The 13,897-nt window shown below is 38.7% G+C and overlaps 1 protein-coding gene across 1 annotated transcript in view; it reads left to right on the top strand.

Annotated features, from left to right (window-relative positions):
- MNAT1 (MNAT1 component of CDK activating kinase) overlaps positions 1-13,897 on the top strand; it is a 233,046-nt gene that overhangs the window by 92,772 nt on the left and 126,377 nt on the right. The window contains exons 4-5 of the mRNA XM_080641195.1: positions 4,618-4,721; positions 13,607-13,747. Coding sequence (XP_080497321.1) covers positions 4,618-4,721; positions 13,607-13,747 — 245 coding nt within the window. The remainder of the gene's footprint in view (positions 1-4,617; positions 4,722-13,606; positions 13,748-13,897) is intronic.

Here is a 13,897-nt window from a genome sequence, read left to right as displayed (position 1 = left end):
ATCATTTTAATTTAATCTATAAAGATAATTATGTATGTTAGCATTAGTTTATTTCTTTATTTTTTCCTTTCGTGATAATTCAACAAATATTTCTTGAGCTCTTAACAAATGGGAAAGTTTTCCCCACCCCCATTTTTAATACACTTTATTTTTTAGAGCAGATTTAGATTCACAGCAAAATTAAGCAGAGAATACAGAGTTCTTATATACCCCCTGCTCCACATATGCAGAGACTCCTTCACTTTAAACATCTCGCACCAGAGTGGTAAATTTATTATAGTTGATGAGCCCACATTAATATATAATTATCGTCCAAAGTCCATAGTTCACATTAGGGTTTATTCTTGGTGTTGTACATTTTATGGGTTTGGACAAATGTATAATATTTTATGTATAAATAGTATATATTCACCAATATAGTATCATACACTAATAGTTTTACTGCCTTAAAAATTCTCTGTGTTTTCTGCCTTTTGTCCCTCCTTTCCTCCTTCCACCCAATGCCTGGCAAAAACTGGCCTTTTTACTGTCTCCATAATTTTGTTTTCTTCAGTGTGTCATATAGTTGGAATCATACAGTATGTAGTTTTCTCAAGTGAGCTGCTTTTGCTTAGTAATATATATTTAAGGTTTCCCCATGTCTTTTCATGGTTTGATATTCATTTCTTTTTCATGCTTGAATAATATCCTCTTTTCTGTATGTACTACATCGTTTATTCATTCGCCTACTGAAGGACATCTTGGTTGCTTCCATGTTTTGGTAATTATGAGTAAAGCTGCTGTGAATATTTGTGTGCAGGTTTTTGTGTAGACATAGTTTTTAATACCATTGGATAAATACTAAAGCGTGCCATTATGGGATTGTACTGTCTTCGCAAAGTGGCTGTGCCATTTTATATTCTCACTGCAATGAATCAGGATTCTTGTTGCTCAGCATCCTTGCCAGCAGTTGTTGTTTTCAGTATTCTGGATTTTGGCCATCCTAATGGGTGTGTATTGGAAGTTTTTAATTTAAGTCCTGGGAGTGTTAAAGATATATCAGACCTAGTATCTGCCCACAAGTAACACTGTAGGTCAAATAGATGTGTACATTGAAAGTAATTATAAGTGCAACCAGAATGATGTTAGATAATGTATTGTGGGCATTTGGGGATGGAGAGATTGTACCTGCAAAGTGACTTATAAGGAAGATCTGGGGATTATATTGGGTATAGAAAGATGGGCCAGATATGGATATCCACAATTGTTCTGGGTTGAGATTGGTACTAAGAAGGGCCCTTTGATCATGGGTATGGAGGTAGGAAAGTGTTGGGCAGAGGAATAGCTGAACTAGACTCGAAATGGTTTTTAGGCATTGAGAGAAGCAATACAACTAGTATTGTAGATAAGGTTCAGGCTTTGGAATCAGCATACATTAAAATCCTGGTTCCAACATTTATTAGCTGTATACCTTGGTTGTAGTTAATATCTTTATAGCTTATTTGTAAAGTGTACCTATCTCATAAGGTTATTAGGATGATTAATGTGATGTAATTAGGTCAAATGCTGGATATAGTACCAGTCATATATATTTCATAGGTGTTTGAATGATACACACACAAAAATATATACAAGTATACTACAGAGTGTATTCCTCAAGCAAAATTTTGAGAAGGAAGTCACTTAAGCGGACAAATGAAGGAAAGCCACACTGGTTGGAATTCCTGGGTCTCTCTTTCCTTTGCTTCTCCCCCTCACCTTGCTTCTTGAAGAGGCTCTGAGGAATCTGCAGAACTCACAAAGCACAGAGGGAAAGGGAATTTGAGAGATTAAGATTAGATTTTTTCAAGGCATTATGGATTCAGAAGCAATGAGTGAACTTAGTGACTCATGACTGAATAACATAATCAGAACTTTATTTTAGAAGGGTTAATTGGTGGCTGATTCCATTAAAAGGAAGGACAGTTTCTTCAATAAGCATTTTTAAAATAACTAGCATAGTGCTAAATATTATTTAATGAATGACACAAGGATACTTTTTGATTTGCTATTATCACTTGACTAGAGGCCCGGTGCATGAAATTTGTGCACAGGGGGCAGGGGGAGGGACGGACCCAGCCTGTGCTCTCTCACAATCTGGGACCCCTTGGGTAGGGTCCTTAGCCTGGCCGGAGATCAGGGCCTATTGGGGCTTTCCTTCCCCTGGCTGCCAGCAGCTGGCCCTGCCCCCACTGCTGCCACTGCTTGCCACCTGTGTGGCACTGCCCCATTCTCCCCCGCCACTGGTCGCCTCCCTCTGTAGGCGACAGGCGTGGGGTGCAATCACTTGGCTAGCCTGGGCCTCCCTCTGCAGGGCGATCGCTGGCTGGCCCCACACACCCACCACAGCGTTGCTGGCTGGTGGCCTGGGCGTCCCTCTATTTGGGACAATTGATCGCAGAGCCCCCTTCCCCCTCACCCCCCCGCCACTGATTGCCCTGCAGAGGGTGGCCTGGGTCTCCCTCTGTGGGGCAATCATGGAGCGATGGCAGGGCCCCCCGACCAATTGCATTGCACCTGCCTTGGCTGGTCTGGTGTCAGTGTGTGTCATAGCATAGTCGTCCGGAGGGGCGTCTGGACACTTGTTCTGCTGTTTGGTTGTTAGTCAATTTGCATATTACGCTTTTATTATTATAGATTACATAGTGTCTTGTATTAGTACTCTTAATTTCATTTGTGTAGGAGTGACCTCCCTATTAAAAGTGTTTGTCTTTGAAAACAGGAAGTATGCTCACAATGTTTGGAATCTAATAGATAATAATTAAATTATTTTCTCCTTTCCTTCTTTCTCTTATGTCTGGATGATACAGAGATTGTATTAAGTATGATCATTGATTGCAAGATGAAGTATAAAGTAATGAATGCTATGTAAACTTCATGGAAAAGTATTTGGGTAGACCCTTAAATATTGAGTATATTTTCAGTAGTAAGGAAGGGTGATCAGGTATGCTAGGCAGAATAGTGTGATCAAAGGAATTGTAGCAGGAAGTGTGGGGACATTTGGGAAATGAGGAGCTTTCTAGTTTCAAGAGAGGTCTTTATGAAGGGGAGATAAAAGAGTAGTTATAGCCAGATTGTTAGTTTAGGTTATAGCCCGTAGTTGTAGCCAGAAGTGTTCTGAATTCTAAACGTTTTTGTTTTTTTTTTCCCTAGTAAAATAAGGGATGGCAGACGATGGTAGAGGTAGGAGGTGATATGAGTAAGCTTCAGAAATACTAGTGTGGCAGAATTGTATATTATGGATGGGATTAGGGTTTAGGGTAAGATGCAAAGATCCTGGAGGAAGGAAGTTAAGTCAGCGATTATTATAAATTATTCAAGGAGAAATTAGATCCTGGTTTGGTCATTTGTCAGGGTACCTTGAGAATAGGGCAATTTTAAAGAGATTTTGGTGACAGAATCTGTAGGATTTGGCAACTGTTGCTTGTAGAATGCAAAGGAGAATGGATTAGTTTAATGAAGTGTTAAGTTTTGACATTTTAGCATGATAGTCCCATCATTAACAGATAAAGAATTTACAAGAAGGAGTGAGATGGGGAAGGAATTTGTAGGAACACAAAATATATTTAGGGCAGATCAAACCTTTTTATAGGACAAATAGCAGGAAGCAGTGGTTAGTAATTGGAGAAGGGGTAGAAGGACTAATAATGGATAGAGAAAGATTACAGAGGAAGCTAAGGGAGATCTGAATTGAATTATGGAACAGGAGAGTCTAAATGATTTGGATCCTTCTTGACAGGCTGGTGCAAAAACACTAAGTGGTGGGATATTGGTGTGGTACTTTATAATGTGAATTTATATATGCCAAAGAGGTGTTTTTCTTGTTCAGAGTATTATAGCAACCTTTTGATTTATTTATATATGTAAACTTAGAAGGTATAAAGGCATTTATAATTCAAATTATTTTGAGTTGGAATTTTAAACAGGCAGGTCTAATTCACAGAAAATTTATCAACTATGGTAACATGTCTCAGCAGCTTCTCTTACCAAATTATTTCAATCTTAAGTTTTGTTGCCAGTTTATCCTTTACCTTTTCTATTAAGTTTCAACTCCTGTTTATTTAATATTTTTCCATATCTAGACTAGATGGAAAATAATTCAAGCTTGTGACTCTCCATGTTGGAGACCACTAGAATGTCAAAAAAACCTGTTTTTAAAAAATATAAATTATATATAAGTATATGATTTTTAAAATCCTTTTGGATAATTTTTTTGTTTTGTTTCCAGAGCACAGCTTCTTTTGACTATTGACTCTGACCAGTACAGTAGATTCCAGACTTATTTTTTTTTATTTGAAATTTTTAAGCATTCTTTTATATGCTTTTAAAGTTAGAGTGGGGACTATAAAAATCAAATTTAATATGGTTATGGCACATACATATTTTGTGATAGTCTGACACTTCCCTTATATTTGGCTCAGAAAACATAATTGCTGAACTAGAGCTAGTCTCTAAAATAGATAGTAGGTAAAAGGATATAAATAGAGCTATAAGGAATGATAACCTGATTGAATTAAGTTACTGTGATGAAAATTTGGTTTTTACATATGCAAGATATATACTAAAACTATATTTCATGTCATTTCCTTTCTGTTGTAGTTTTCAACTTAACCAACAATGTGGATTTGGACAATACCAAAAAGAAAATGGAGATATACCAAAAGGAAAACAAAGATGTCATTCAGAAAAATAAATTAAAACTGGTTAGTTGCTAAGTATTTTCTTGTTCTTTTATTTTAGAAATGAATGCTTCTACATGATCTTTAAAAAAGCTATCATTCTTTAAAAGTAATATTTGCAAAGAATTTAGCTGAAATTTAGACCAGAAATTCTAATAAATGTATATCTATATCTATAATAATAAAAGTGTAATATGCTAATTAGACCAGACGTCCTTCCGATGTCCCTTCAGACGACCATCTGGGGGAATCTGGGGCTGCAAGGGCTGAGGCAAGCTGCGGTGGATGTGAAGGCTGAGCCACTTGAACGAATTTTGTGCATTGGGCCTCTAGTAAGCATATACCAGTAAGTAGGAGGCACACATTACTGTAGCAAAAACAATTTTGGTGGGATTATTAAAATATATTCTTTAATGTTAAAAGAATTGCATGCATGCAGAGATTTAATTGTCTAGCTTATACAGTTTAGTACAACTTGGCTTTCTAGTTTTGGGGGAAAGTAGAGTTAATTATTTTTGAGGTGCTTAATTAGGAATTTGTAATCATCGGTAAAACTGGAACAAATATATTCAGATCACATAGCTTGTATTTTTATCTTGAGTTAGAGGACTTCCTCCTTGTAGTCTAAGAGTGTTTCATTTAGGCACTTCTTTTCCTGCAGTAAAGCTCTCAAGGAATTCACCCTACATTTTCATTCCATTCATAGCCAGCTTGGCCTCTTTAAAAAGGTGAGAGTATTATTGTGCCATAAAGTTCACTCATTGTCTTTGCCCTGTAGTCTCTTCTGAGTACATCAGAAGATACATGCAAAATAGGTATGCCTAGGTAACTTGTTGTATTAGCCCTATTTAACTCAATAGTGGAAGGTTGTTCCTTTCAAGTGAGTGCATTCTTTATTCATAGTTTTAAACTAGGAAATAATACTGGGAATTGCAATGAAAGAACCTAATTTTAGGCTGGTTATATTATTTTAAGGTAGGAATTTCTAATATCTGGAAACTTTATAATGATAAGTTATTGAATAAAACAAATGCTTTATGTTCTTCGTGTTACAGTGAGATTATTTGGACTGCTTCTGTTCTTGATATTAATTTTTAACATCTGGATATGTTATAACTAACTGGTCAGTAATTCATTATAATTTATGAATTGATAATTATAATTTATTAATTCTGATACTTACCTGGTTTTTTGGTATTGGGGTAAACATACATAGGACCATGCTTTTAAAGATGGTGCTAGTTAACATATATAAGTAATTATGATATCATTGGATAGAGCCCTCAAGTGGTCCCTGGGGCATGGACTAACTTACATGGCTAATGTATTTTTACTAAACTGAGGTAGCAACTTGCCTTTCATGTTTCTGTGAATGCTGAAGTCTCACTGTTGCAGAAGCAGCGGAGTTGTATCAAAGAAGAAAAGAAAAAAGGCAATCTCTTGCATGATTAGGCTCATAAAATGACCCATTTCTATCATAGAGAAACTATTACTGAGTTGTCTGCAAAGGAGATCTTATTTGTTTCATGGAGCTGTTACCTAACATCAATCAATGTGAGTGTGAGAAACTGAATAAAGGTGTTTTAATCTTGAAATAGAGTCTTAGTGAAGATTAACTTAATTTTTACTTTCACTTTACTGGATTCTCATGAGCAGGAGAGATTGCAGTGTAAGATTGTCTATTAATTTAGCACAAAAATATTTAGTTCAATAAACATTAGTTCAATATCTGCTAAGGCTATATTGTACAAAGATGAATAAGAACCCTATTTTCTAGGGATCAGGTAATTTCACTATAATGTCATAAGCGCATGGATACCTAACCCATTCTCGGAAAATTGGGAGAGGTATTCCAAGCAAGGTCATGCTTATGAAGCCTTGAAGGACAAGTAGAATTTAGCAAGATGAAGAAGATGGGACAAGGATGAGGGTAAGGAGGCTGCCACAAGAGAGTTCCAGGCAGAACGAAATCATGAGCAAAGGCAAAAGCATGGATAATCACAGAGAGTTCTAGGAATTGTCTATGGTTCTGTATTTCCAAAATTCAGAGAGAGAGAGAGATGAAGTTGGAGAAGTGAAAGGGCCTAGGTCACCTAAGACCTTATGGATTGTGAGGATTAATTTGGGCTTATATAGAACAGTTTTTTCTATGTTTTAGCAAGTGAACCTTTTTTTTAAAAAATGAAAGCTTGCTCAGCATACTTTGGTTGAAATGATAATGCAGGAGAGATAGGCTGGATTCTCATCTGCTCAGTCTCTACTGTAGTGTATCTTAAGGCATTTTATTAGGGAATTCCCAGGATTCCTTAGAGTACTGTTATAAGAACCTGACGATTGATGATTGTCATTGAAGGGTTTTTAGCAAGGTGATAATAAGGTATTGTCCTTATTAGAATAGGTTTAGTGGTTTTGTGGAGGTTGAATTTGAGAGAATTAAGTCTGGATTTCAGGAAGTTATTGAAGTCATTAGGTGAGTTCAGAGGTCACTTAAACAGCAATGTAAAAGTAAGGATGAATTAAAGAAATGTTTTGAGTTTAAAATAGCAAATTCTGATGGATTGAAGTGGGTGGTGAATGCAAGGAAAATTGATTGGGTAAGGCAGCACTAATAAAAAGAACACAGAGACTTTTAGTCTTTCAACTTGCTTCCCTTCTCTTAGTCTAATACCTTCTTCATTGTCTGCCTCCATGTTTGATTTTTAATGATGGTTATTTTCCCAGTTATTCAATCAGCTAGCTTGCCAACCAATATTTATTGAGGCCTACTATGCACTAAATAACTCATATATTCTATTTTAGTGAGAAAATAGAGTCTACCAGTTCCTCATTACCAAAGCTGATAAACTCTTTATTGGTCTGAATCTCATTTGGCCTGTAGTCAGTATTTGTTGCAGACTTCTTTCTTGGTGTTGAAACTTTTCCGTAACTTTTCTGGGGCTTCTAGTCATCTTTCTAAACTCTCCTCCTTATCCTACTGTTCTCATCTTTCTCTTTCATCCTCTTCATAGACTTCTCTTTCCATCCTGTCTCTTAAACACAGTTTCCTCTTAGTGCTTCTCTTTATGATTACTTTTTACACTAATTAGTCTCAAATGTTTCTGCAGTCCATTAGTTTTCTCCTGAGCTCCTAGGATTATATTATGTAATATGCTAATATATCTGTAAATGGTTAATAGACATTTCTTTTTGGATGTATTCTGGGCAGTTGTAATTCAGCATTCCAGAACTGAACATTTTAATCTTCACAGTCACTTATTTCTCCTATTATGTCCTTTATCCAGTTGTTTAAGGCATATCTGCTCAGTCTTCATGTTGGTCTCTTCTTATCATTTTTCTTTAAAAAAATCTTTTTATTGATTTCAGAGGGGAAGGGAGAGGGAGAAAGAGAGAGAAACATTAATGAGGAGAGAGAATCATTGATCGGCTGCCTCCTATACACCCCACACTGTGGTTCTAGCCTGCAACCCAGGCATGTACCCTGACCGGGAATTGAACCTGGGACCTCCTGATTCATAGTTCAACGCTCAACCACTGAGCCACGCCGGCCGGGCTCTCATAATTTTTCAAACCTAGTTACCCTTCTGATTCTATTATTATTTAGGGCCCTCATAATTTCTTACCTGGGTTATTAAAATATTTTTCTAGTAAGTCTTCCTGTCTTTAGTTTTGAACCCCATTGAGTCATCTTTCTAAATTCATTCAAATTTGCTTTCTTAATTCTTGCCACTTGCCTTAGTGTGGCACAAATTCCCTTAGTATGGTATGATAGACCTTTCATGTTCTGCTCTCTGATTGCCTGTCTAGCTTTATCTAGAACTGTTTCCCATCCCCACACTTCATGACTTGGCCATAACAGGCAAACATTTCATCTTTATTCATGTCTTTGCAGCTTTGTTTTTCTGTCTAAATGGCCATTTCACTCTCTAATGGGGCTAAATACCTACTGTTTGAAGTCTTAGCTCATCTTACATATAATCGTTTTTTAGGATTGCTGTAACAAATTACCACAAACAGCATGGCTTATAGCAATAGGAATTTATTCCCTCACAATTTAGGAGGCTAGAAGTCTGGAATGAAGGTGTCATCAGGGCCATGTTCTCTCTGAAACCTTAGGGAAATACCCTTTTTTTGCCTCTTCTAGCTTCTGGTGGTTGCCAGCAACCTTTGGCACCACTCTGATCTCTTCCTCTGTCTTCCCATGACCTTCTCTCCTACAGGTATGTGTCCAGATTTCCAGTTGACCTTAACTTGTTTTCATCTGCAATGACCCTGTGTTGAAATAAGATCACATTTGCAGGTACCAGGGGTAAGGCTTCTATGTAAGGGATCCCTAGTGCACTGTTGGTGGGAATGCAGATTGGTGCAACCGCTATGGAAAATAGTGAGAAGTTTCCTCAAAAAGCTAAAAATGGAACTACTTTATGACCCAGGGATTCCACTTCTGGGAATATATTTGAAGAAACCTGAAACACTAATTTGAAAGAATATATGCACCCCTGTGTTCATTACTTCATTAATTACAATAGCCAAGATATGGAAGAAACCCAATTGCCCAGCAGTAGATGAGTGGATAAAAGAGCTGTTATACATATACACAATGGAATACTATTTGGCCATAAAAAGGAATGAAAACTTTTTTTGCGACAGCATAGATGGACCTAGAGGGTATTATACTCAGTGAAATGAGTCGGACAGAGAAAGACAAATACCATATGGTTTCACTTATATGTGGAATCTAAAGAACAAAACAAACAAGAAATCATGATTTCAGTAGTAGGAATTGTCAGAGGAAGTTTTCAGCTTTTTTCCTGGGGAAAAAATTATGATGTTGAACCTCAAAGTGATTGAAATTTGATGCAGGGGAGCCCTTAAATATGGATGCTTCTCTTCTTAACTTTCCTAGGCCTCTCTGAACTCTCTGATTTATATAGTGGGGTGAACCTGGGATGCTTTTTTGGAATTCCCATTGAACCACTGGACTCATTGTTCTAATTACTCTCCACACCATTTCTAATCTACTCTTGAGGTGCTTTCCCATAGTATATTTCTGTGACTTTTTGATCTGCCAAAAGCCTGCAGCACTCTAAAAGGCCATTTAAAAAGCAAGGGAGGAAGAGATACAAATGGCCCAGGAGAGAGGCCACATGCCTTTCAGAAGAAGTCCCAGAAGTATAAAATTTCAGCTAGTCTTTTGAAATGCTTGTCCTGGCAGGACTTGGTGACTAGAGTGAGGTATTTGAAGAAGATGGTTTGATTTCCACTGTGAGACACTATGAAAAAAACACACAGATACTTAAAACTGGAAAAAAAAAAAAGACTTCAATGTATATTTTTGTTGGGACACATTAAACCCACAACACTCTATGAAATCTTTTCTGACTCTACTTGTCCTCTATTGTCACAAAGAGAATTTACCACTCTATCAATTCTGTTCCCACTGTAGCTTGTGTATATTTCTCTAATACCTGTCATACTTAATTACTTATATGTCGCTGCTTTATTATGAAGCTCATCTTTTTCTGCTTATGGGCCTCCACATCAAGTAGTTCACTTTTCCAGTCCTTATACCTCAGTCCCTAACCCTAACTTTTTATATTTATTCCTATTAGTCCTCCTAGATCAAGTTTGAGTTCTCTTCTCCACTGGGGGGTCTGAGTTAGAGTAGCAATGTCAGTACTAAAGGAGGAAACCTTTGAAAAATTATAGGGAGAGGTGCTAATAGTGATCATTTTAATTTAAGGGGAATGGTGGGGTGGGGAGAGGGATTAAATAAAGATAACTTTGAGGTTTCAGCTTGAGTTGACTGAAATATAGGTGTACACTTACTAGAAATAAGGAATATAGGAGGATGATCAGCTTTGAGAAACCAGATGCTAAACTTAATTTTAGATGTACTGAGTTTGAATCTTTTTCCGTGAGAATTTTGTGGGTTTTCTTGGGGGAAAGTTTATCTAATGTATGAAATAAAAATATCCAATAGTGTTTTAAATATTATCAATATATAAAAAAGCCTAAGCGACCATCCGACCAGTGGCTATGATGTGCAATGACCACCAGTGGGTAGACACTCAATGCAGGAGCTGCCAACCTGCAGTGACTTGGCAGCTGTGGTTCTTGGGTAACGCACCCGGAACCAGAGAGGAGGGAGCCCGATTCCAGGGTGTGTCGTCACCCGAGAACCGCCTTCTTGTAATCCAGGACCCCTCGGGGGATGTCGGAGAACTGGTTTAGGCCTGATCCCCGCAGGCCAGGCCAAGGGACATGAACCGGGCCTCTAGTTTACATAAAAGTATACTCTTGTCTGAGGTCTCTGTTAATTTTGATATTATGTTGGAGATCCCCAAACCTATAATGCTCCTCCCCACCCCCCCCCCATTCTATATAGTGTGACACAATGGTTGAGCATCAACCTATGAACCAGGAGGTCAAAGTTCCATTCCCAGTTAGGGCACATGCCTGGGTTGTGGGCTCGATCTCCAGTAGGGGGCTTGCAGGAGGCAGTGATCAATGATTCTCTCTCAAGATTGATGTTTCTATCACTCTCTCCCTCCCCCTTCCTCTCTGAAATCAATAAAAATATATTTAAAAACACAGCAAAACAAGACAAAAAACACTACAACATTTTAAAGAGAAAGAGTCAAGGTTTTAAAATAAAGCCATTCAGATTTGTACTGTTTTTTTTTTTTTTTTTTTTTTTTCCATAAGACTTAAAGAGCAAAGACTTGGTGTAATGCTGCATTTAAGTATGAGTTAGGGTTGGGATAGATTTCAGAGCCTGTAAGTAATTAATACTTCTGAAGAACGTTATAAAAGGTGAATGAGTAGACCTGGAGTTAATTCTGTGTACATATTAGCTTTGAAATTAGAATTTTTCAGTCCATAAAGAGGACTCTTGACATTTACATGCCTGTATTAGAAAATAAATTCATTAAAATAAAACTTACCTTAATGAATGGTTTTTTGGAATTCTAGCATCAAAAAAGTCTTATTTTAGTTTGGGAAAAACAAGCTAAGTGCTATGATAAGTTTTCATTATCTTTTATGTTTGAGAAATTGTTGCTATTAAATAAGCTAATCTTTAAATAGAGTATGTCAGTCCATAGTTCTATATAGAGATTGTCTGTTTGTTGTTTTATTTCTTATTTTGTTTTGTTTTCCTTGTTAAATCCCATAAAATGAATGCTTGAAACTGTCTCTAATCATTGTAAATAAATTAATCCATTATTAAGCACAGTTCCTGCAATTCTGCAACTTGCCTCATTGTACTTTGTTTAGGGGGTTTTTAGTGCTACATGTCATTTTCTTTAATAGTTATACATCCATATGAAATAAAATAAATTTTAGTTCCTTCAAAGTGGAATTGCTACACTATCTATGTATATAAAGAGCCAGGGTCATAACATCCAAAATGACCAAAGGCTTGACTGAACGCCAGGCTGCGCGCACAGGCGAGCGGGCTGAACTGCTGACTTTTTGGAGAGAGAGAGAGGCAGGGCTGATGAGCAGCGGGAGCGGCTGCTGGCAAGGCCCGGAGAGAGAAGCAGGGTGATTAGACCCTGCTTCTCTCTCTGGGCCTTGCCAGAAGCCAAGCCTCTCTCTCTCTCTCTTCCAGAGATCAGCAGTTCAGCCCGCTTGCCAGCAGCCTGGGGCGGCTGCTGATCAGCCCTGCCTCTATGATCAGGCCCAGAGATAGGCCTGGAGACACTGACTGGCATAGAAATCAACCAGTCAGAACCAAATTTGGGTGAATTGTGAGGAGCCAATGGCTGCATAGGAGGCGGAGCTTCTGATGCTAACTAGCATAGAAAACGACCAATCAGAACCTACTGTGGGTGAACTGTGAAGGCAGAACCTAAGGTGGGGGCTGAGGAGGGGTTTTAAGGGCAACAGCTGTTTGGTGTAAGGTGTAAGAAAGTGATTCAGTTTTTTAATGACCAGTTTGGCAGTATAGCGCATATGGCTGGCTATCAGTCCAGATATAGGGATTATGTGTTTTTGTCTGCCAAGCATCTCCTCCTGCTGAAAAAGACTCCCCCCCCCCCCATTTAAGCAATTCTATCCTATATAATCTATCTATACTAATAAAAGAGTAATATGCTAATTAGACCAGGTTGACCAGCCATCTTCCAGACATCTGACTTCCTTCCAGACAAAGCCATGGTGGTGGGGGCTGAGGCAGAGGCAGTTAGGGGCGATCAGGCTGGCAGGGGAGGGCAGTTGAGGGCAAGATCAGGTCGGCAGGGGAGGGCAGTTGAGGGTGACAGGCTGGCAGGGGAGGCAGTTCGGGGCGAGATCAGGCCGGCAGGGGAGGGCAGTTAGGGGTGATCAGGCAGGCAGGCAGAGGCAGTTAGGGGTGATTAGACAGGCAGGCAGAGAGGTTAGGAGCGATCAGGCAGGCAGGGGGGCAAGGTAGGGGTGATTAGGCCAGCAAGGGGGCAAGGTAGGGGTGATCAGGCCAGCAGGGGGGAAAGGTAGGGGCGATCAGGCTGGCAGGGGGGTAAGGTAGGGGTGATCAGGCCGGCAGGGGGGCAAGGTAGGGGTGATTAGGCTGGCAGGGGGGCAAGGTAGAGGCAATCAGGCCAGCAGGCAGAGGGGTTAGGGCGATCAGGCAGGCAGGCAGGCGAGTGTTTAGGAGCCAGTCGTCCCAGATTGCAAGAGGGATGTCCGACTGCCGGTTTAGGCCCAATCCCACTGGCAGTCGGACATCCCCTGAGGGGTCCCAGATTGGAGAGGGTGCAGGCCGGGCTGAGGAACCCCCCACCGTGCATGAATTTCGTGTACCACGCCTCTAGTTAAACAATAAGTGGCTATTGTGTTTTATGCTTCCCCCCAAAAAATCAGAATGTGGTATAGGATCGATGTTGGTTACTAAATTTATTCTATACCATATATAAATGTTTCTGTTTTAGACTCGGGAACAGGAGGAATTGGAAGAAGCTTTAGAGGTAGAACGACAGGAAAATGAACAAAAAAGACTGTTTATACAAAAAGAAGAACAACTACAGCAAATTCTAAAAAGGAAGAATAAGCAGGCTCTTTTAGATGAACTGGTACGTATTAATGCTAATTACAATAAAAAAATAGTCTTCGGGGTTTGTGTTTCTTATTTATTATGCTGGATAATGACATTTTAATGGCATTTCTGCAGTTTGTGCTGGTGTATTAAACTTTGATTCCTTTATTAAAAAATTTTTTTTACA

The sequence above is a fragment of the Plecotus auritus genome (assembly GCF_963455305.1).
Source record: "Plecotus auritus genome assembly, chromosome: 1".
NCBI lineage: Eukaryota > Metazoa > Chordata > Mammalia > Chiroptera > Vespertilionidae > Plecotus > Plecotus auritus.
The sequence above is the reverse complement of the archived record's forward strand: the minus strand, read 5'-3'. Positions and strand labels throughout refer to the sequence as shown.